The sequence below is a fragment of the Acinonyx jubatus genome, chromosome E2 (genome assembly GCF_027475565.1).
Source record: "Acinonyx jubatus isolate Ajub_Pintada_27869175 chromosome E2, VMU_Ajub_asm_v1.0, whole genome shotgun sequence".
In the NCBI taxonomy this organism is placed as follows: Eukaryota; Metazoa; Chordata; class Mammalia; order Carnivora; family Felidae; genus Acinonyx; species Acinonyx jubatus.
In genome coordinates this window covers 27,097,943-27,122,300 of record NC_069396.1, presented here as the reverse complement: position 1 = coordinate 27,122,300, position 24,358 = coordinate 27,097,943, and the positions used below count along the sequence as shown (strand labels likewise).

At 53.5% G+C, this 24,358-nt stretch overlaps 1 protein-coding gene across 1 annotated transcript; it reads left to right on the top strand.

Moving 5' to 3' along the window:
• Positions 1 to 4,730: 4,730 nt before the first annotated feature.
• On the top strand, positions 4,731 to 24,139 carry ADGRG5 (adhesion G protein-coupled receptor G5). Its single transcript, XM_053209961.1, is given in 14 exon segments — positions 4,731 to 5,151; positions 10,949 to 11,050; positions 11,250 to 11,328; positions 11,719 to 11,785; positions 11,787 to 11,818; positions 11,969 to 12,125; positions 12,689 to 12,805; positions 13,317 to 13,430; positions 14,896 to 15,048; positions 15,763 to 15,884; positions 16,139 to 16,398; positions 19,018 to 19,135; positions 21,762 to 22,039; positions 22,422 to 24,139. Coding segments are annotated over 13 exon segments (1,662 nt in total). The 5' UTR covers positions 4,731 to 5,151; positions 10,949 to 10,986; the 3' UTR covers positions 22,523 to 24,139.
• The last annotated feature ends 219 nt before the right edge of the window (positions 24,140 to 24,358 follow it).

Below are 24,358 nucleotides of genomic sequence, written 5' to 3'. Positions count from 1 at the left end.
TGGGGTACGCCCAGCCTGGGACAGGAGCAGGCAGTTGTCCCCAGGCAATTACGGTAAGGCGCGCTCTTTTGTGCGCCCAGTGGCTGTGGGACTTCCTCCGCCCTTGGGAGTAAGGTGGTTGTGGTTTGCCCGCGAGATGGGGGATGGGTGCCAGGAGGGCTTCTCATCATATCCTGTATCTGGAGGGCGACTGTGGTGAATCCTCTTTCTTTCTTTCTTTTTTTTTTTTTTTAAAGTAGGCTCTAGGCCACCTGTGAGGTTTGAACTCATGACCCTGACATCGAGTTGCATAGTCCCCTGACTGAGCCAGCCAGAAAAGCCCCTGCCATGAATCCTTCTGAAAAGATCGCCAACACTTCACGGAGAGAGTGGAGGCAACAACACCACATTGGGACTCTACCTTGAAAAGGAAACGAAAAATGATGAAGAAAGACTAGCTTTAACTCACTAACACTATTTAGATTATGATTGCAACCATGCAGACATTAGAATGAAGAGTTGGTCCTTTACTGAAACAGGGTCATTTTTGCAAATATATTTGAGAGTTTCACGTGCAAATGTTGCTCTGAATCCTTTGGTAGTCTAACAGTTCTCTCTGGAAGGACGCGATCATTTCTCTTTAGCGATGTTCTCTTCCTCTGTGGACAGCTATGCCTTCATTTGTCCCATGTCACTTTAACCAACTTCACGAAGCCCTGCGCTTTTTGCAACATTTGCAGTTTTGCTTGTCAGTTCATTTGCTTCTTACTTGCGTGGTTAAATGCTGATGTCTGATGGAGACAGATTTGGGGAGAGGATGTGGTGTTGGAGAGAGATCTAGTCCGTAAATGTTGCGAGGCTGGCCTTTGCTTTGCTTTGTACCTGGGCCTGTGAGAGTCAGTTACTAAGTACTCAGAGGACAGAGATTCTCCCCCTCTTTTTTTTAAAAAAAAAGTGTTTATTATTTTTGAGAGAGAAAGACAGAGTGCCTGAGCAGGGGAGGGGCAGAGTGAGAGAGGGAGACACAGAATCAGAAGCAGAATCCAAGCTGTCAGCACAGAGAGCCCAACGCGGGGCTGGAACTCACAAACTGTTCAGACTGTGACCTGAGCCGAAGTTTGCTGCTTAAGCAGCTGAGTCACCCAGGTGCCCCAAGACTTCCCCCTTTTAAACTTGAGGAAATGCTCCGGGTGGGGTGGGGGTGGGGGGGCTTTTGGCTCAGACTTCCCCGAAGTCCACAGCGGGTAAGGACAGCAATGGGCCAAGAACCCCCTGGTTCTTTCCCAGGGTTTCTGGAGGTGACAGTAGGGATAGAGGGATAAAGAAGGTTGAAGAGGTCGAGTCAGTGGTGAAGCTGAGCTCCAATGAGAACATCACAGTCGGGCCCTCTCTCCTAAGAAAGGAAGTAGTCCTAGGAGTGTCTTGCAGGGGATGGGGAGATCCCACCCAGTCATGGAACCAAGATGGGTACTGACCATAGGCTTGGCAGTTCGTATGAATTATCTCAGTTTTTTTTTTTAATTTTTTTTTTTAATGTTTATTTTTGAGACAGAGAGAGACAGAGCATGAACGGGGGAGGGTCAGAGAGAGAGGGAGACACAGAATCCGAAGCAGGCTCCAGGCTCCGAGCTGTCAGCACAGAGCCCGACGTGGGGCTCAAACTCACGGACCGTGAGATCATGACCTGAGCTGAAGTCGGACGCTCAACCGACTGAGCCACCCAGGAGCCCCATGAATTATCTCAGTTTTAAGCCACCCCGCGAGTTGTTATCACCAACTCATAGGAAAGTAAGAATCAGAAGTCAAGTGACAGGCCCTGGGTCACAGAGCCAGAAGGTCTCAGCACCCAGATCTGACTCTTTCAATCTTACCATTGTCACCCCTGTCTCTGAAACCACACACCCAGACTGCCCTCTGGATGCATCTAATCTGGTGTCAGCCTCCCAGTGGCCCCACCAAAGGGGTTCCTTCCCCAACTCAGCCTTCGATTGAGGTTTGTATTGGTATTTCCCACATTCCAGCATTTCTGTCTTGTACCTCTGCCCCCACTTTTTGCCATCAACACATAGCTCTTTTCCTCTAAATAATTTCGTTTTTTAGGATGTATGTGTATTTTAGGGTAAGCAGGAAATCTGTATCAGTTGCCATAAATAGAAGAAAATCATAAAAATTAATGTCATGCGAACAAACAATGCTACTAAAATCTAGCTAGAAACTTGCTCTTTGTTAAATAGGGGCATTTTTCACAATAGCCAAAAGGTAGAGGCCACCCAGGTGTCTGTTAGTGGACAAATGGATAGGTGAAATTGGTCTGTACATTCAAAGGAAAGTTACTCAGGCTTAAGAAGGAAGGGAATTCTGATACATGCCACAGCATGGATTGACTGTAAAGACATTACGTTAAGGGAAATAAGCCTGTCACTAAAGGACAAATATTGTGTGATTCCACTTCTAGAAGTTTCCTAGAGTGGTAAGATTCAGAGTAGACTGGTGGTTGCCAGGGGGCTGCAGGGAGGAGGGTAGGGAAAGTTGCTATTTAATGGGGACAGAGTTTCAGTTTGGAAAGGTGGAAAAGTTCTGGAGACACATGGTGGTGAGGGTTGTATAGCATTGTGAGTGTACTTACTGCCACTGAACCGTCCACTTAAAAAATGGTTAAACTGGTAAATTTTATGTATATTTTGCCACAATAAAACATTATTAAAAATCAGGTATCTAGTTTTCTGAGTCCAATATAAAAGATTGAGAACTGAAAAGATAAGGACACAAGGCAGTAGTAGAGACAAGTTAGAGAGAATTCAGCTCTAAATGGAGGCTTCTCCTGGATGCAGCCAGGATTGAAAAACAATGAACAGTGAGTGACTTCTTCATGGTGTGACTCAGTTTAGGTAATGTCCTGTTGGGGGTCCCACTTACTGTCCTCTTGCAGATCACGGGGTGAGTAGCCCCCATGGGGAGAGAGAGATGCTTCCCTAGGGATGGTGTGGGGCTCTCCCAGGATGGGGAGAGGGAAGTGACTTGCTGCTTCCTCCCTGCCTGGGGGGCTGAGCAAGGGACTGGCATGCCTGCTAAAGCTGAAGCATCTGGAATGTTTTATAGGGGAGTTGGAGGCAGATCAGCCTTCTCAGGGGAAGCTGGACTCAGGGGAGCTGCCCCTGAGCGCCTGAGGGATGGAGAAGAGCTGGGGTCCTGCCCAGTACGTGTGTGTCCCAGCTGGGACAGAGCGGGGAGGTGGATGCGAATGTGGCAAGCCCATCCAGAGCTGGGTGGAAGCTGGACGGGGCTGGACCACGAAGGCAATCGGGAGCCACTGCTGGCTTATGAGCCGGGGAGTATCTTGGTGGTGATTTCCAGGGTCTGGAGTGCACGGTGAGGTAAAACCAGCACTGCTACTGAGGCAAGGCTTTGTGAAGTTGGCACAGATCCCAGGTGGGAAATAGAGGGGATTTGGCGTGAGCAGGGCCTCGTCCTGAGCCCTGAGAGCAGCCTCTTGGGCTCGCAAACAGCACGAGGAGGAAGGCTGCTGGTGTTATAGCCCTAGATAGAGGTGGCCAGGAGACCTCAGAAATGAAGGGCCTGGAGGTCATGGCCTGGGTTGTGGCCACAGAAAACCAAAGTGCGGAGAAAGGCAAGGACTTTCCCAAGTCGTCTAGCAAGAGTGTGGCCAAGGGTTCAGGACACAAGTGCACAGGTGTCTCTGCAAAGCCTTTACCCTGCAGCCTCTTGCAGTGGGGGAGGGAGTGCGGAACCTGGATGCGTGGACCTGTGCTCCCCTCAGATCTCGCTGCCCTCCAAGAGGCAGCTCTCTTCCCCCTTCCCAGAGAGGCCTGAGCTACCTGTGGGTGGCACTTGGGTTGATGCTGGAAGGGCCACGGGCTGGGGGAAAGAGGAGAGAGACCCTGTTGGGACCTGCCTGTCTCCTCCTTGCTGCAACCCCTTTTCATCGCGGGGGGAGAAAAATGCTTTCCTGAGCCGGAATTTGCCCAGGGAGTCTGGCTGGACAAGAGAGAGCACCCTGCCTCCCACCAAAATACACAGATACTTCCCCTTCCCCTTAGGATCCTGCACAGGAAGTGGCTGGAATAGGACCGGCTGACCAGCCTGCCAGCCCCAAGTCTGGCCACATTTTCTGAGCGCTGTACCGAGCAAGACCCTGCCCCAGAGGGCTCTGCATTGGGTAATTCCCGACCAGGCTCTTGTCCTCTCCAGACCTCAGTCTCCCCCATGTGTGAAACAGGGGAGCTTTGTGGAGCGCTTCTGGTGACTTCGCAGCATTTCCTTTTATAAGCCCCACACTACCCCCATGAGGTGGTACTATCTCTCTCTTTTCCTTTTTAAAGTGTGTTTATTTATTTTTGAGAGAGACTGTGTGTGTGTGTGTGTGGACAAGGGGCAGAGAGGCAGAGAGAGAGGGAGACAGAGAATCCCAAGCAGGCTCTGTGTTGTTAGCACAGAGCCCTACTCGGGGCTTGATCTCATGAGCCCAGAGATCATGACCTGAGCTGAAATCAAGAGTTGGATGTTTAACCCACCAAGCCACCCAGGCGCCCTTACGTGGTACTGTCTTATCTCCATTTTACAGAGGGGAAGCTGAGGTTCAGAGAGTTTCAGTCACTTGCCCAAAGTCCCCCAGCCAGTAAATGGCAGGCTTGGTATTTGAACCCAGGCAATCTGACCCAGCCTTTGCCTGAGGTCCCGGCCATCATCACTCTCATTGATTGTCAGTTCAGGCAGGGGTCATTCTCCCTTTTCTGCAGACGGGAAAACTGAGGCTGAAGAGGTGCAGAGCAGAGGCAGGTCTTGAAACCTTGTGGGGTGCCACGAGGGCCAGCTCTCCCCCCTTCCCCCACTGACACCAGACATCTCCTTGAGGTACTGCCATCCCCAGGAAGTGCTGCAGGAGCTGGGGAGTGAAAGCAAGAAGTGTTCTGAGCCCAGAGACCAGAGGAAGCAAGAGGCTGCAGTGAAAGAAGAAGTGAAGTGAAGTGAGAGCGTGTTGTGTTGTGTCGTGTGGGGGCAAGGAGAGCAGAGAGAAGGGGAGGACTGAGAGCCCGTGCCGAGCACTGAGGGGAGCAGAGAGGAGGCGGCCGGCAGAGACATCCAAGTTCCCTTTTGTTCTGTGGACCGGAGCTGGGAGCCCGTGGCAACAGCACAGCAGCAGCGGCTTCACAGGTCAGCCCCATCCAGCATCTCTATTCCCCACTCCCTCACCTGTCCTTATCCACCCGGTCCCCAGCAGGTGCCTGCCGGGGCCCAGGATTGGTGACATCCTGGGAGCAGCAAGCTGGGGACACACCTCATTCCCTTCACTCTCTGGGGGCAACTCCAGATCCCTGGGAATGTAGAAATCTATATTTTAAAAAAAGAGAGCAATTTAAACGAAGGAGTGTTTAGGCACTAGGTTCAAATCTTGGCTCCCTGCTGCGACCTATGGCAAGTTATTAGACTTTCCTGGATTTCAGTTTCCTCATCTGTACAGTGGGGTTAATCTGGTAGCCTGCACCTTAGATGACACTGGGAAGGGCCTGGATGGAGTTTGTACTGGGCAAACGGGAGCTGGTGCCATTCCTCTCAGAGTGACCTGGACTGGGGCCCAGGGACTCTATGTCTCAGGGAAATGGCTCCAGTGCTGGCTTAGTCACTAAGTTGGGCCTTGGCGTGGCCTCCCTTTCCCCACCTGTAAAATGGGGCTAATAATGGTATTTGTCAGGGCTTTCCTGCAGAGACCACAGGTTCAGTCCTCACCCAGGCTGGGGTGAGGCCAGCCGTGGGGGCTCCAGGAGCATGGCTGGCTCAGCAGGCCTGGTGCTGCCGGGGAGAGGGCAGGCTGCGGGGGGGGGGGGGGGGGGCGGGGGGGGGGATGCACGGTCAGCTCCAGGGAGGAAGGCAGGGGTTCCCAAGGCATATGCTGAGATGTATCCCCAGCTGGGGCTTTGGGTCAGAGCCCTAAACTTGCAGTGGGATCATGGAAATGTCTATGTGTCTCTCTCCCTGAGAAATAGGTATCCTTGGCTTCAGTTTACAGATGGGAAGCCCTCAAGCACAGAGAAGTAGAGTTATTGCCCCACGTCCCAGCCCAGGCACTGAATACTGGAAGTGGCTATCAAATTTGCATCTTCTAGAGGCTCTAGTCTGCACCCTGTTGTTTCCTTATCTCTCTGTTGACCTAGATAGAGGCTTACTCTTCCGTAGAGCAACCCAACCATCTTTGGGAGCCTGTGGCACACAGCACTGGACTTGGAGCCTGGGGCCCTGGGTTTGAGTCCTGGCTTGACCACGGGACTGCCGTCACCTCCCAGGCAAACTCCTGTGTGGTTTCCAGTTTCCCCACAGTCAACTGGAACCGTCTTGGACCTCAGGTAGGGGGTTTCTGTTTCCCACGGAGCTTGAGATAATGAATTGTGGGCCACGGTGAGACGGGTGAGGGTGTGGGGCAATGCTGCACGGTGGCTTCTCTGAAGGGCAGGGGAGAGGGGTGTGTTAAGCAGAGGTGAGGATTGTGATTTGCCCCCTGGGAAAGGGAGTGGTAACCACAGCTATTTGAGGGGTCTGGGGGAGGTGTCACTTCTGCTTTGACCCTGATTTCTCCAGATGGTGGTGGGGTTAGGCCCCTCTTCCCTCTGTAGACACAGAGCAGGGTGGCCAAGGGCCTGGGGAGCTGGCTTTACGGTCCAGACCCTAGAGGTCAAATCTGCACCATTGTCTGGGCCTCCATTCACACAGTGAGGCGGTAGACAAGATGACCCGAGATCTGTCTGCGCTATTGGGTCCTCAGACTTCTTATCTGAAAAGTTTTAAATTGTTTCATTCAGCAGCTTCCTTTGTCCCCTCAAATGTTTTCCCTCCTGTCTTCTCTGAGGTTCAGAGAGGGCAAGTCAATTGCCCGAGGTAACACAGCCTAATAAATAACCAAGTGGCCAAATGAATAAGAACCCAGCACTCTGTGACTCCAAAGTCTCTATTCCCTTTTCAAAATCAACACATATATTAATAGTGTTAAGACACATGTACGACTACCCGGCAAAAACCATCACATCCCCATCTCATACTGTACTCCGAGATCGATGCAAATGGACTGGAGGTTCCAATGTGAAAAATGAAAACTTAAAAGGACGAGGAGAAACTTAAGAGAATTCCTTTGTAATGTTGGAGCAGGGAAGGCCTTTCTAGCTATAACTCAAAATCCAGAAGACCTAAGAGAACATGCTGCTAATTCTGATTACATAAAAATTATACATACAAAAAAAGACTCCTACCGGCAGAAGGACCATGTGTAATGTTAAAAGGCAAATGACAAACTAGGAAATATATTTGTAACTCACACAGTAGACAACGAGCTAATTTTCCTATTATGTGAAGAGTTTTGAGAAGATAAGGAAGAGTCGAACCTGATGTAAAAATGGGCAGATGTGGGGCTCCTGGGTGGCTCAGCTGGTTGGGCGTCCGACCCTGGCTCAGGTCATGATCTTGCGGTCTGTGAGTTCGAGCCCCGCTTCGGACCCTGTGCTGACAGCTGGGAGCTTGGAGCCTGCTTTGGAATCCGTGTCTCCCTCTCTCTCTGCCCCTCCCCCACTCACACTCTGTCTCTCTCTGTCTCTGTCTCTCTCTCAAACAGAAAGAAACATTTTTTTTTTTTTTTAAAAAAGGGCAGATGGTGAACTTGCACACGTGGGAAATGACATCAGAACAGCTGCACTTTGGAAAGAACCAAAGACTGGAATCAACACAACTAGCTGTTCACAGGGCACCCACTGAAGAAGTTAGGGTTTATCCCTCCAACGTTAGACTATGAGGTTGTAATAGTAAAAAATGGAAGCTCTAGGAACTGTTACAGAAAGCTCTCCAAGATATATTTTCAAGAGAAAAATGCAGAGTGCAGAACAGGAAAAAGTGTGCTTTTTTTTTAATAAAATGAGGAGAATCATATATATGTGCTTATATATATATTTTTAAGTTTATTTACTTCTTTTGAGAGAGAGCAGGGGAGCAGCAGAGAGGGAGGGAGGGAGGGAGAGAGAGAGAGAGAGAGAGAGAGAGAGAGAGAGAGAGAGAATCCCAAGTGGGCCCCACGCCGTCAGCACAGAGCCCGACACGGGACTTGATCTGTGAGATCATGACCTGAGCCAAAAACAGGAGTTGGACACTTAACTGACTGAGCCACCCAAGTGCCCCATGTGTGCTTATCTATATATGAAACTTGGGAAAGTCCACAAAACACTAATGATAGTAGTTACCTGGGGGTGACGAACGAGGAACCGAGTGGTTGGGTGACACGGGCAGCAGGGATACTTTGATTTTATGTGCTTGTGTGCTTGTTTATTGTTTATATTTGAAAGATGTAAATTCCAAAAGCAAAGAGCAAATAAAGATCGAGAAATATATAACTATAACGCAGGGTAACTTCAGAAAATATGGGCAGTCAAAACTAGTACCCAGAAGTGACCCCTGCATCTTCCACATTTTGCATATATGAAAAAATATGACTTTTACAAGGATTGGATTACACTGCTTTGCAACATGGTTTTTGTTTTACATAAGCAATATGTCACCATTATTTTTTCCATAATGCTAGTCATTTGGAGCATTAAAAAAAACTCTAAGTTGGGGCACCTGGGTGGCTCAGTCGGTTGGGCGTCCGGCTTCGGCTCAGGTCATGATCTCACGGTCCGTGAGTTCGAGCCCCGCGTCGGGCTCTGTGCTGACAGCTCCGAGCCTGGAGCCTGCTTCAGATTCTGTCTCCCTCTCGCTGTCTGCCCCTTCCCCACTCATGCTCTGTCTCTCTGTCTCTCAAGAATGAATAAACGTTAAAAAAATTAAAAAATAAGTAAAAAATAAAAAAACTCTAAGCATTAAAAACTTGCTTTTCTGTTTTGAAGATAACACATGTTCATTGCAGAAAATGTGAACTATACAGAAAACATAAAAAAGAGAGTAATCCTCCTTCCCATAACATTATTAGCATTTTGGTGACCATTCTTCTAGATACCCTCCTAGGCTTAAGCATGTATATTTGCACACATTTCCATACATGTGATTATATTGTGAGTGTTATGTTCAACTTGCTCTTTTCAATGCGTAATAATATACTGTGTTCCTCTTTTATGTTACTATTGACATCATAACTTTCGATAGTGACGTGGCGATCCGTGTACTGTATTTTTGAACTTCTACTTTTGAAAAAATGACAAATTCATAGGAGGCTGCAAAAAAATAGTACAGAAAGATTTTGTGTATGCTTCACCCAATTAATCTATATAATCTCCTCCTTCTCCTCCTTTTATTTGTTGAAGCCTTCCTCCTGGAAACTTCTTTTCTCCTGCTCCCTTCTGGACAGGATATACCTGGTCCTGCTGTCCAACCTACAACCGGGGGAATAGCTTTGTCTCTTCTCCGCTAGGGTTTCCTGTGTCCTGTGTTGTCTTTCACAAGTTCCTCCCTCATTCTGTTGGAGCGCGTCCTCCAGCAGCTTTCTGAAAGAGGGTGTATGTTTTAAAATACCTAGTGATCCTCGGTTGACCGCTCACCTTTAAGAGTGCAGCACTAAAGCCTTATTGCTTGTCAGGGCTGATAACTGGGAAAGCTCCAACCTGAGTTCGGTCCTGGCCATATCACTGAGGAACATCAAAACCTCAGTAGCTATAGGATACTTTTCTTGGAATAGCCAGTTCTTCAGCAAAGAGTTTTCTCCTGGCTTAGAGCATCGTCACCTGGCTGCTGCAGGCTTCTGGAAGCTGAGTGGAGGAAGTGGTGAGGAAGGGATACGGCTTAATTTTTCTATACCTGAATGGCATCCCATCCTTGCCCTCAGGTCCTCTGGCATGCACTGTTTCCCGGGAATGAACTTTATGTTGGAATGCGGTTGAGGGTGGTAGGGTGGTGACAACAGTCCTGGGCACCCCGGGTGACAGAGGAGATCTGGGGCCCCAGCTGGTCATTTAAAAGACTCACCAACATCAATCCCCCATTTTTTTGCCTTCACCCTTCTTTTAGAGGTTCTCGATGCCTCTGGTTCTCAAGTGCTCCCAGGGCTCTAAACCTTCTCCCTGTCCCCTCCCCTTCTCCCCTCCCTCACTCCACACCTCTCCCTCCTGCAGACACTGGGGCTCAACTCTTTACGGTTGGCTAAACTGATTACCAGGTGGTCACCTGCTTGGAACCTCCAAAGTTTTGCTAACATTTCCCACCTGCTGTTGACTTCTTTCCTCTTCTTTGTGGCTTTGCGCCCGTTTACCCACTCACTCTCATTTTAGTGGAGTTTCGGGGGGTTGACATAGATTTGCTGCTATAGTTAAGCAGACGTTTATTGGTTTATTTTAAAACCACAGAAAATGAAGGCTGAGAGGGACAGACCCCTGCCCAAAGTCACACAGTGAATTAATGACACAGCTCAACAGGGTTACCTGTTGCTTGCTCCCAAGCAACTTCCCCCTGGGTGAAGTCAGCGCCCTGGAGAAGCCCCCAGACAGACCATTGTTTTGGGAGGGAGAGTGACTCAGGCAAAGCTGGTAATGGTGGGCATTTCTGAACAAACAATCTGGGATTCTTGGAGTCGCAGAGACCAGGCTCAGGGAGCCTAAAGCAGAGCAAGCCCACTTGCTCTCTGAGCCTCAGTTTCCTCATTTGTGAAATGCAGGAGTAACGAGGATTAATTAAAATGCTACATGTCCTGGGGTGCCTGGGTGGCTAGCCGATTAAGCATGGCCTTCGGCTTAGGTTGTAATCTCATGGTTCTCAAGTTCAAGCCCCACATCAGGCTCTCTGCTGTTAGCATTGAGCCCGCTTTGGACCCTCTGTTCCCCTCTCTCTCTGCCCCTCCCTTGCTTGTGCTCTTTCATTCTCTCTCAAAAATACATAAACATTTAAAATATATATATAAAATGCTAGATGTCCTACCTTTGGGACATGCCGGACACCTAGAAGTTAGAGCTCACTCTTTTACCATGGTGACAATGGCATGCATCTTTTCCAGGTTGGAAACTAGTTTTTGGAAGAGACTGGGAACAGGACATGGATGACCATAGGGTCTTTTTCCTCTGCCTGTGCCTCATGATTGCTCACAGTGATACAGTGGGTAAGGGGGTGCTGCTGAACTGGGGGGCAATCTGAGCCCGGGCCCGTGGCTGTGATGTGAAAGGGGGACGACCCAAACCAAGGGAGCTTGAAAGAGGGCACTGAGGTCTCCCGGGGCAGCAGCAAGGCTGAGGCTGTGGTAGAAGGGCCCAGAGGCTGTGGGGACAGAGGCTGATGTGGAGGCATGACCTGCCCCGCAGAGGAGTCCCAAGAACCCCTGAGCTGGATGGAGAACCTGGAGACGATGTCCAGGAGCCGCAATGTGACTTCGCTTCGTGGGTGAGTTGGGCGGCCCTCCCCACCCCCCTTGAGTCAGCTGTGCCTCCCACCCCCAGCTTGCGCCTTGAGTCAGTGGTCCAGGGTTGTCCAGTGTAGACCATTAATCCATTTATTCAACATTCAGTTATTGAGTACCTACTGTGTGCCCAGCACGAGGCTTGGAAGATGCAGGTTAACCATGTCCCTGCCCTTATCAAGTTTGCTGTCTGGTTTAGGGCCTTTAACTATGGATGCCATGAAATCAGGTGCAGAATCGTGGGTCTCTGCATTTTCCTGGGAAGGAGTTGCAAAGCTGGACCGAGCTCTCGAATGGTCTCGCAGCTCTGGGCGAGGGGATGGTGCTGATGACTGGCCAGGGGGAGCACAGGGACTATGTGGCATTTCACTCAGTCAGCAGAAAAAATCCAGAAAAATCTTCCTGAAGGAGGTGTCCAAAGACCTGGACCTGAACAAGAGGTAATCAGGAGATGTGGATGAGTGGGGTGGAGAGGTAAGAGTGTGCCAGGGACACTGTGTGTGCAAAGGTCCGGAGGTAGGGGTAGCAGATGTGGGCTGGGGGAGGCCCTGCCCTTATTGGCTGTCTGGGGCCCCTCTTGCCCCCACGCCCACTCCAGACCCTAGCCAGCTCTCTCACCCTCAGGCTTATCCGGGGCCTGGAGTGCAGCCTGTTGAACACCAGCTTCGAGGGCAAGAACCTTACCTTGCAGACGCACAGCATCCAGACACTGGCCTTCAAGCTGGGATGTGACTTCACTGGCCTCGCACTGAGCAGTGCGACTCTGGAGCGGGTCCCCCAGGTCAGAGGGGGCCAGGAGATGGAGGGCAGCCAGGGTCTCGACCCTAGAAATCCTCCAGGGGCTTCAGGTCTGGACTTTCCCCCAACTAATCGGGTCTGCCCTAATAGCTGTGAGTTGCCTCTTCTGTAAAATGGGGCTGACATTCCTCACGTGAATGGTGGAAAGAGAGGGTGCTCTGTGGCCCCTCAAGGGCAATGTCCTCTTCCTGCTTCTGCAGGTCCCCGAGGGGAGGCGGCAGTGGGAGAGGCCAGGGAAGCCAGGGTCCTTGGAAGACTCTGGTGTGATTCCTGCTGACTGTCTGGGCGCTGAGGGCTGACGAGCTCCATCCCCAGGGGCCCCAGTTGGGTGGGGTAAATCGAGGCAGGGGCAGCCTGGAGGAAGGGCCTGGGATCTCAGGAAGTTGGGGAGGAAGTACAGCCTGGGAGGAGAGGGCTCTGCAGATGGAGGCTCCTAGGGATGAAATGCCCCAGGGAAAGAACAGGATGGGAAGGCTTCACAAGGAGTGGGGAGCAGTGGAAGTGTTGGGGCCAGGTGTGGCTTAGCCCGTCCATGGCTGCCCGTAGGCCTCGGTGCCGCACGCCATGCAGTTCCCGGCAGAGCTGACCCAGAATGCCTGCAGGACCCGCCCCAGGGAGCTGCGCCTCATCTGCATTTACTTCTTTACTGACTACTTTTTCCAGGTCAGTGCCACACGGGGGCCAAGCAGGGTAGGTGCCGGCCCCTTCCTGCGGGCACTGCAGGCATCCGTACCATCGCCTGGCCTCTGCACAGGGACCAGCACCAGGTGGGACCAGCCCATTGTGCAACCTGAGCCAGCCGCTGTCCTTTCTGGGCCTTGGTTTTAGGAGAATGGTGTTGGGGGTGCAATTACAAGAAATCTACCATGGATGTGTCTGTCCCTAGATGGGAGACAGACAAAGGTGTTTTTAACTTTGGCTTTGAAAGTGAGCGAGGACAGATGGAGGCTGGAATGCACTGAATCCATGGTGGAGAGGTGGGGGGTGAGTGCTGAAGGGACAGCTTTCCAGTTGGAGGGGACAGCATACGCAAAGGCTAGGAGGCTGGCCCACATGTGAAGGCACACTGCTGTTCTCACCCGGGGGAAGGGGCTGGTGAAGGGGGGATCTCGGACCTCAGCCGGGGTCTCCATGCATCCATCCTCTCCAGTCAGCCCTTCTGCTGTCCTTCCAGAGTATCAACTCATCTTTGCTCAATAACTATGTCCTGGGAGCCCAGCTGAGTCACGGACACGTGAACAACCTCAGTGAGCCGATCAACATCAGCTTCTGGCACAACCGAAGCCTGGTACTGTTGGGGGTGCCCCCATTTCCACCTCACCCCTGCCCCTTGTGGCTCCTGTTGAACTCTGGCTCAACTAAACCCACACCCGTGGAAGCATTTTGAAAACAAACCGTTTCAAATCGATCACAGTTTGAAAATTCCTGTCAAAGGAATCAGAGAGAGAAGTTTTGCTTAATTTTTTTTACTTACCACATTAGGCAGGATTCTTTGAGTTGCAAGTGATGCAAAGCCAAGTCAAGCCAGCTTAAACACAGGAAGGATGGGCTCATGCAGATGAAATGTCCAGGGCTGTCCAGCTTCAGGCCTGGTTGGATCCAGGGGCTGATGCAATGCCATTCTGGCTCAGCCTCTTTCCATCTCTCAGCAATGGTTTCCTATCTTGGATCTCTACTCTGGTAAGATGGCAGCAAAAGTGCTGGACTTCCATCCCCTCTTCCCAGGAGGCTCTTCCTCATCGGTGCAAACGAGGGTTCCAAAATGGAGTCCTTAGGGTCCAGCTGGGTCATGTGTCCATCCCTGCACCATCACTGCACACAGGTGGATGGAACGTGTGGATTGGCCAGGCCTGGGTCACACGGCTTGGGGACTGGGCTGGATTCATCTGATCTGCCATGGGGCAGGTATGGGTCTTCAAGGGAAGCTCAGAAGCTGGTCCTGGAGTGAGGGAGAAGGGCTGCTGGGTGAGCACAAGCCCTGGTGTCTCTGCTCTCCTGGCCCTGGCATTCCGGAAAAGCCCAGAGACTCTACATTCTGCCCTGACTTTCCATCAGCTTCATGAGACTGCTCTGCACTCTCATTTTCTCCATCATCCTTCCCTTACTTTCCTCTGAACCTTTGCTCCCGCGGTTCCCTTTATCTGGATTGCCCTCGTTCCACTTCTGCTGAGATCTGATGTGTCCTCAAAGACCTCAGTGCCCCAATCGTCCCTTCCCTCCTTGGGACTCCCCTACCCCTTGCTCAGTGGTTTTCCATGGCACTTTCTGTGTCGTTCCTCCCACCCCACCACCCCCGTGGCTCAGCATCAGGGTTGTCTGTGGATGAGTCTCTTTCCCGCCCTGGGCAGTGCACCTGCAATATCGTTGTTCCCCATGAGGAGGAGGGGAAAGGGCACAGTTGATTGTAGAGCACCTACTGTCCAGCCAGAGCTGGTCACTCAAGATTCCTCATTGCCCGTAATTTAATACCCTCTTTGAGAAATTGTGTATGGAGGATCCCATTTTACAGATGAGTAAACTGAGGCACAGAGAAGCTTGGCAACTTGCCCAGGTTACTCTGAGAGTCCATAGTGGAGGTGAGTCTGGAATCTGGGTCCGTCTGGCCAAAGCCCAGCCAGTGCCTTGTAAGAAGCTGACAAGGGTGCAGTTGAATCAGCTTTGGCCCCCACAATTTCCAGACTCTGATCCATGGCCCTCCCCCATACCCCTTACCCCGTACCTCCTCCATACCCAACTCCACCGTCTCCCCTTAGGAAGGCTACACAGCGACCTGTGTCTTTTGGAAGGAAGGAGCCAGCAAGGATCACTGGGGGGTCTGGAGCCCCGAGGGCTGTCGCACAGAGCAGCCGTCACCTTCCCAGGTGCTCTGCCGCTGCAACCACCTCAGCTACTTTGCTGTTCTCATGGTATGTGTGCATCCAGTCTGGGTGATGGGAGTCAAAGCTGTAAAGGACCCCATGTCTAGGCAAGAGGAGCAGGGCATAGGCAGGTGCAAGGGACAGACAATCCAACTCAAATGGGCTTAAGGAGAAAAAAAGAGAAACGTATGAACTCCTGTGGCTGAAGAGGCTATGTTGGGCTTCAGACATGGCTTGATCAAGATGTTCAAGATCACCAAGACAAGGCTCTATATCTCTCACCTGTGTTTGCTTTGTACTGGCCTGGGCTTCAGACGGAATTTCCCTTCAGGATAATTATACGGCTGCTAGCAGATCCTGGCTCGTGTCCTACTAGCTTTTAGGCCAGTAGGCTCTAACTGGCTCTTTCCCAATTCTGCCAGCTAGTTTGGGGATTGAGTCCCACTGGCCTGGAGTGTGTCACATTCCCATCCCTCAATCACTCTGGGCAGGAGGAGGGAAGGCTCTGATAAGTCAGGCCTGGTGCACTGTCCACGCACAGTGTCCATATATGTCTATGTGCATAGACAGCGAGGCAGGGGAGGTTCTCATAGAGAGAGGGGAGATGGGAGTTGAGGGGGGCAAAAGCCAGAGCTTTTTCTTCCAAGTCAGGACCATGGTAGGCTTAGTGGGGGGGCGGGGGGGCTTGGAGCTGAGATCTTAGCAGGTCCCTGTGAGTGCCGGGAGGGCATTCTGTCCTCCATCCCCCCTTCCCTCTTGCAGCAACTCTCCCCGGCCCCGATCCCCGCAGAGCTGCTGGCGCCTCTTACGTACATCTCCCTGGGGGGCTGCAGCATCTCCGTCGTGGCCTCGCTTCTCACTATCCTGCTGCACTTCCAAGCCAGGTACTCCCCGGTCCCCGTGCCAGGACCGCCCACCCGCTGCTGCTCAGCACCCCTCCTTATCCAGTTGATCCCCCAGAGTGGGGTGGACTTCTCCAGGGGATGGGGGCAGGAGACCAGCCTTGCTGTGTGGCTGCTGTTGGATCCCCGCGACCTCTCAACCTCGGCGCTCCCATCGTTGTGTGTCCGTGAGGCCAGGGGGTGGCACTGCCTGGGTGACGTCCCCAGGCCACGGAAGGGCATGCTCCCACCCGCAGGAAGCAGGGTGACTCCACAACACACATCCACATGAACCTGCATGCGTCTGTGCTGCTCCTGAACGTCGCCTTCCTGCTGAGTCCTGTGCTGGCCAGGGCCGGGGCAGCATGCACAGCACTGGCGGCCATCCTGCACTTTGCGCTGCTCAGCTGCCTCACCTGGATGGCCATCGAAGGCTTCAACCTCCACCTCCTCCTCGTGCGCGTCTACAACATCTACATCCGCCGATATATGCTCAAGCTGTGTGCAGTGGGTTGGGGTAAGCAGAGCCTCCCTCCCCTCTTGCTTCCTGAGGGTTCCAGCCACACAGGCGGTCTACCCTCTCTTGCCCTTCTCTTTCTCCTCTTCCTCCTCATAGCGACCATGAGCACTGATCATCATCCCTGCCAACGCTCACCACTACTTTCTACACTGCTATTCTTATCGTCGGTTCTACTTCCAAACTTCCATGGCGACCTCCACCCCAACACCTCCATCCCCTCCACCCCCAACACCTCCATCCCCTCCACCCCAACACCTCCATTCCCCCACCCCCAACACCTCCATCCCCTCCCACCCCCAACACCTCCATCCCCTCTACCTCCAACACCTCCATCCCCTCCACCCCAACACCTCCATCCACCCCTCCCCCAACACCTCCATCCCCTCCACTTCCAACACCTCCATCCCCTCCACTCCAACACCTCCATTCCCTCCACCCCCAACACCTCCATCCCCTCCACCCAAACACCTCCATCCCCCGCACCCCCAACACCTCCATTCCCCCACCCCCAACACCTCCATCCCCTCCACCTCCAACACCTCCATCACCTCCACCCCAACACCTCCATCCTCTCCACACCTCCAACATCCCCAACACCTCCATCCCCTCCAGAGCTCCATCCCCTCCACCCCCAACACTTCCATCCCCTCCACCTCCAACGTCTCCATCACCTCCACACCTCCATCTCCTCCACCACCAACACCTCCATCCCCTCCACCTCCACACCTCCTTCACCTCCACATCTCCATACCTCCAACATCTCCAACACCTCCATTCCCCCCACCCCAACACTTCCATTCCCCCCACCCCCAACACCTCTATCCCCTCAACCCCAACACCTTCATTACCTCCACCTCCAACACCACCAACACCTCCACACCTCCAACATCTCCAACACCTCCATTCCCCCCACCCCCAACACCTCTATCCCCTCTACCCCAACACCTCCATTCCCCTCACCCCCAGCACCTCCATCCCCTCCACACCCAACATCTCCAACACCTCCAACATCTCCAACACCTCCACACTTCCAACATCTCCAACACCTCCATTCCCCCCACCCCCAAGACCTCTATCTCCTCTACCCCAACACCTCCATTCCCTCCACCCCCAACACCTCCATCCCCTCCACACCCAACATCTCCATCCCCTCCACCTCCAACACCTCCAACACCTCCACACCTCCAACATCTCCAACACCTCCATTTCCCCCACCCCAACACCTCTATACCCTCTACCCCAACACCTCCATTCCCTCCACCCCAACACCTCCATCACCTCCACACCTCTAACACCTCCATTCCCCCATCCCAACACCTCCACACCTCCAACATCTCCAACACCTCCATTCCCCCCACCCCCAACACCTCTATCCCCTCTACCCCAACACCTCCATTCCCCTCACCCCCAGCACCTCCATCCCCTCCACACCCAACACCTCCAACACCTCCAACATCTCCAACACCTCCACACTTCCAACATCTCCAACACCTCCATTCCCCCCACCCCCAACACCTCTATCTCCTCTACCCCAACACCTCCATTCCCTCCACCCCCAACACCTCCATCCCCTCCACACCCAACATCTCCATCCCCTCCACCTCCAACACCTCCAACACCTCCACACCTCCAACATCTCCAACACCTCCATTTCCCCCACCCCAACACCTCTATCCCCTCTACCCCAACACCTCCATTCCCTCCACCCCAACACCTCCATCACCTCCACACCCAACATCTCCATCCCCTCCACCTCCAACACCTCCAACACCTCCACACCTCTAACATCTCCAACACCTCCATTTCCCCCACCCCAACACCTCTATCCCCTCTACCCCAACACCTCCATTCCCTCCACCCCAACACCTCCATCACCTCCACACCTCTAACACCTCCATTCCCCCATCCCAACACCTCCATCACCTCCACACCTCCAACACCTCCATTCCCCCCACCCCCACACCTCCATCACCTCCACACCTCCAACACCTCCACATCTCCGACACCTCTAACAGTTCCATCCCCCCCACCTCCATCACCTGCACACCTTACCTCCAACACCTCCAGTACCATCACTTCCAACACCTCCACCATCACCTCCACTTCTAACACCACCATCACTTCTGCCATCGTCTCCACCATGTCTACCTCTAACACCATCAACTCCACCACCACCACTTCCATCACCACCTCTGACTCTACCATCATCTTCACCACCACCTCCACCATCACCACCATCCTCATCCTCGTCTTCACCACCATCTCTGGCATCACCATCATTGGCACCTCTATCGCCATCCTAGCCCTTCTTTAGCATCTCTGTTTCCTCACAAGTTCTCCCAACCCTCTGTCCCATTAGCTCGATCTCCCCACTGCTACTGCCATTACCATCCCACCCTAGAGTCCTCACTAACATCATCTTGGAGAGCTGTCTCCTCTCAGACCTCCGGGTTACGTGTTTTGAAGCTGGACAATATGGCAGGGGCTGGGGGCTCGGAACAGTCCCTTTCCCTCCCCACTTGCTCAGTGGGATTCTGTTTTAGCAGCCCCAGGGACCCATGACAAACCTTTCTCTGGGGTCACCTGACAGATGCTGAGAACTCTCTCATCCCTCAGGGGTCCCAGCCCTCCTGGTGCTGCTCCTTCTTGTTGACCAGAATTCAGTGTATGGACCTCACACAATCCCACTCTTCGACAGCCGGGGAAATGGCACAGGTTTCCAGAACAATTCCATGTGAGTACCTTCAGGGCTGTGGCAGGCTCTCTGGCTCTGGTGGAAGGACCCAGGGGCTCTGAACAGGGTGTGCTGTAGGCGGGACACTGGCTGTGGGGCAAGCAGGGGACCAGGACTCAGAGAGGGGGTGGTTTCCAGGGGCCTTTGCCACACCTTCTGCTGGATCCCTGAAGCCTCCTGCAGAGGCAGGCTCTCGTCCTAGGCCAGCTAACCCTAGGGAGCCCTGGCATGAACTCTGGTGCTTGCTCATGGGCCTCCCAAGCGCGGGTAGAAGGCCCTCCACCTCCTGGCAGCACAGAGGTAGGCCCAGCGGCCCCTCCCGCTCTCAGACCTCACTGGGGGAGCTCAGCCTGCGCCTGACTCTGCTGTCCTTTCCCACCACCTTGCTGTGCTCACTCAGCCTCCTGCACCTCCCAATCTGTGCCTGGCATAGCACTGCCAGCCCACAGACCCTCCTGGTCAGAGAGAGTGCTGCAAGGGCTGGGACATCCCAAGGACAGGGCTCACGTGTGTGTGTGTGTGTGTGTGTGTGTGTGTGTGTATGTGTGTGTGTTGGGGGGCTTGGGGGTCTGGGGGCCAGACTCTGTTGCTTCTTCCTGTGCTCTCGGACATTAACCTTTCTCTTGTTATGAAGTTTCTAACAGCCAATGTAGGGAGAATAGCTTAATAACCTCCCGTCGACCTAGCTCCAGTATTCGGCTGTCCATCCTGCTTTCTTTCCTGGCTGACACAAGCTCAGGACTGCTGAGGGCCAACTCTGTGGCAGGCCTCATGAATTATCCTGTTTAAACCTTGCAGCAAGGAGTGGGTCCTGTTGTCAGCCTCTGTTTACTGTTAGGGGAACTGAGGCACAGACAGCTGATGAACCCTGCCCAAGGAAACCCAGATGGTCAATGGCAGAGCTGGGACTTGGCCACAGGCAGGATGGCTCCAGAGCTCGGCCCCCCAGCCTCCAGGAAGTGAGGACTCTGGGCACCGAGTGGAAGCAGAGTGGGGTTCATTCCTCACGGCAAGGGTCAGGCTGCTTCGTCAGAGGAGGTGTGACTTGGGGCTCCTTAACCATGTAGTTTTTTTAAAAAATGTTTTAAGAATTTTTATTTATTTTGAGACAGAGAGAGAGAGAGAGAGAGACAGAGCACGAGTGGGGGAGGGGCAGAGAGAGAGGAAGACACAGAATCTGAAGCAGGCTCCAGGCTCTGAGCTGTCAGCACAGAGCCTGATGCAGGGATCGAACTCATGAACCACAAGATCATGACCTGAGCTGAAGTCAGATGCCTAACTGACTGAACCACCCAGGTGCCCCTCACCATGAGTTTTAATATAATATGTGCTGTGTGCCCTGCAGTGGGGACAGGAAGGACATTATTGCTGGGCTGTCAGAGCACTCCCCACTCTAAGGACCAGCTTCTCCCAAAGCTTCTTCCTTCCTTCTCCTTTCCCTCTCATCTGGCTTCGTGACTTTTATTCTCCTGCATTTAAAAGACCCTTCCTATGTAGATATGTGTTCCTGAACACAAAAAGCAATAACAAAAAACCAACCTTGAACGTACTCCAGTGCCCGCTGACAGGACACTGGTTAGTAAATTGTGATAGAGCCACCCCTGCTGGACTGCCACACTGTGGTGAAAAGGAATGATCCATGACCACACTCAGTCCCTTGGATAAATCCCCAAGATCACATTCAAGAATGGTGGCTGCCGCAGCAGGGGCTCGAGCAGGCGATTGTGACAGGGACACAGGCATTGAGCCTGGGACTTCAAATCCCACCTTTGCCTCTTACTAGTGCATGTTCCTAAGCCACAGCCTCAATTTCCTCGTCAGCAGGACGGGGATGGTGATGCACCTGCCTCATGGGGTCATCGTGAGAACTGAATGGGCTAATCCACGGAAAGCATGGAACACGGTGTCTGAGTGGGTAAAAGGTACCACCTGTCTTGCAGGTGTCCTGGGGAAGCAAAGGGCATGAAGCCCTCAGGGAGGGTCTAGGAACAGGGCTAGGGCCACTGCCAAGCCTCTGCTCTTTCCTCAGTCCTTGGTGGCATCTTCCTGCTGTTTCTTCTCTGCTCCTCAGTCCACATGTCACCGTGAGTGCCCCTCCACCAGGCTGCCCCGACTTGCAACAGCTTGTTTGCTGCTCAGAGCCCAGCATGTTGGCCCAGTCTAGGTGGGGAGGGGTCCACTGCACAGAGATGCTGATTGGATGGTGATGACTGTGTGGCGGGTGGGAGGAGGAAAGAGGGCCCCCGGGCCAATGATCTGACAGTATCGTACAAGTTGGCAGTTTGGCTGGCCGTGGAAGGGGAGAGAGGTAAGAGGTAGAAAGGAGAGGAAGAGTTTTCAGGTGGGTTAAGGCATGGAGGCATGAAGAGCCCTGTGTGGCTGGAAAGGAGAGCTTGGGGGGCTTGAGGCAGGAGGCTGAGGTGGCAGGTGGGGCCTAATGTGGTGGCCTGGCTGGAAAGCTGGGCCCAGAACTTCACCACACGTGTGGTCGGAAAAGAAACAATGGGTCTGGGCCAGGAGACAGGCCCAGGTTCGGGAGCCCATCCAGAGGCCCAGAGACCAGGATCTCCTCCCCACCATGGCCTTGGGAGCCACACCGACCCTGAACTTCACCCCTCTTCTACAGATGCTGGGTGCGGAGCCCCTGGGTGCACAACATCTTGGTCATGGGCTATGGTGGCCTCACATCCCTTTTCAACCTGGTGGTGCTGGCTTGGGCGCTGCGGGCCGTGTGCAGGCTGCGGGCGCAGGAGAAGGTGCCGGGCACCCGGGCCTGCCGAGATAGCGTCACCGTGCTGGGCCTCACCATGCTGCTGGGCACCACCTGGGCCTTGGCTTTCTTCTCCTTTGGTGTCTTCCTGCTGCCCCAGCTCTTCCTCTTCACCGTCTTCAACTCGCTGTATGGTAGGGCCCGCGGGAGGCGTGGAAGAAGCCCCAAGGGGAGTGCACAGCGGCAGGTGGATGTTTAGCCCGAAGGGCTTCAGGCCAAGGGGGCGAGTCAGGGGCCGAAATCCAGCTCCCCTGCCAAGCTGGTTTGGGGGCTCCTTCTGCCCATGGGAAGGAGCATGTCCTTCTAATTGGCACAAAGGCACCTTCTGGCCTAGTGGTGGCTGGTCCTCCAGCTTCTACGCTCTGCCCCTTCTGGCTTCCAACAGTAAGGGGCCCTAAGAATGACTCCTGGGCCTCAAGGAAGCTCAGCTCACCCCCAGCAAGGAGATCCCTGGATTCGGGGTGGGGCGCCATGTTGCTCCTGCCAGTGTCCCCCTGACCAGTCTTTTGCTTGCAGGTTTCTTCCTCTTCCTGTGGTTCTGCTCCCAGAGGTGCCGCTCAGAGGCAGAAGTGGAGGCAGAGATGGAGGCGTTCAGCTCCTCCCAGACGATGCCGTAGTCTGGGCCCGCTGGCCCAGAACCCGTAGCCTCTCTGGCTGCCTGCAGCCTGAGACTCTGGCTCCCACCAGAGAAGGTGGCAGGCCAGCTGCTGGACACCAGAAGCCCCTGTGCCCTCCAGGGAGACTTTCCTACTTCCATGGCTTCCCTGGGCCCAGAGGGCAGGGCATTCTGCCCCGGGACAGGTGCAACTCCGCTGGGGGTCAGCAAACTTTACTGGGGTGCCTGGGCCCAGGGTACCTGGTCAGGCCCATGGGCAGAGCGCTGGCTTGGGAGTCAGGAGGCCATATTTCGAGGCTTGGTTCCGAGTCTTACTGTATGACCTTGGGTCTGTCATCTCCCTGACCCTGGATTCCACATCTGTGACATGGGGCAGATGGCTTCGGTCCTGCCTAGCCCAAGAGCTTTGTGAAGACTGAGTAAAACCAGGGAAGAAGGTCTTAGTGGGCCCCGTTACTTCCAACTGCCTGCTGGGGGCGGGGTCTCTGCCAATCTGCCCTGGATATTTCCTGCTGGGCCCTGCCACCTTCCTTCTGGGGAGGGCCAGACCACATCTTGGCCCAGGGTCCCCAGCCCAGAGCTGAGTCTCACCCAGTGTCTGAGACCTCACCAGCTTATGCCTGAGGCTGCTTTTCCTTCAGTCCCCCCAAATTATGATGACCCACAACTCCAGGCCTGTTCTTAAAGATCAGGAAGTCCAGTCCTTCCCAGAAGCTCCTCCTCCAGTGCTCCCAAGACCCCTATAGGCCATGTAGAACAGAAGCTGGCGATAGGGCTTCCTGGGGATAGGAGGGCAGAGCCTCTTTCCCCTCCACCTGAGCCAGCTGGGCCTGTGACCTGGGTATTTGATGATCGGTTAGGATCGAATTTCCCCTGGTAGGCGTGAGGGTATGGATTCTAAACCCAAGCTAAGGCCACAGTTGTAGAGACCTACCTTGACCTATCCATCAGACCAAGAGGGAGAGGGTTCACGAAGCCAGCTGCATTCCCAGGATGCACACCAGAGGGCGCTGTTGGCCTGTGCTCAGAATTCCGTTGGCTCCAAAATCCATCTGGAAATGTCACCGGTCTGTGGACTTGACACACGAGCTGCAGAGGTCCTGCTTCCAGAACTGCTCCTGCTGAGGGACCAAAGAAAGAGTTCTCACACCGTTTACATGGCCATTTCTCTCTTTTCCCAACGCAGCTGCCGGTTCTGGCTCTTCTGGGCATATCCGGCGCTAAAGCCGTGGGCTGGGGTAGGCTCTCAGGGCGCCGCCCCAGGCCGTCAGACAGGTAATAATGGCTGTGGAGGGCGCGGAGAGGGAACTGGAGCTGGATCCCTTTTCTCCTGGGGGGGGTCTTCTGCCCTCTGCTCGTTTCTTGATGCAAATAGCCCTTCTCTGGGTGGTGAGTACTGTGGTCTCTAGAGCCAGACTGCCTGGGCTCAGATGGCTCTGCCACTTGCCAGCTATGTGACAAGCCACTCAAGTTCTCTGTGCCTCAGTTTTCTAATCTGTAAAATAGAGGTAGTAGTAGGGGTGCCTATTTTGAAGATGAAAAAAAAACCCATATAAAGAGGTTTAGCGTGTAGTAAGTGCTCAACAAACGGTTATCATTGTTATTAGTGTTTTTGGTGTTATTATTAACAGAGTCAACTGAGAGGGCATGCCATCACTAGGCACAACCTGCTGTCCCTCAGCTTCATCACCTCCTCCCCCACTTTCCCTAGAGTGGCCTCTGCTCCGACTTCAGAGTGGCCCCCCACCTCTATCAGGGTGATGTGGGTCCCCATCCAAGTCCCCTGCCTGGGGTTGGCCCAGTCCTGAGTGGTACCAGGCTCCTTAGGCCTGGGGGA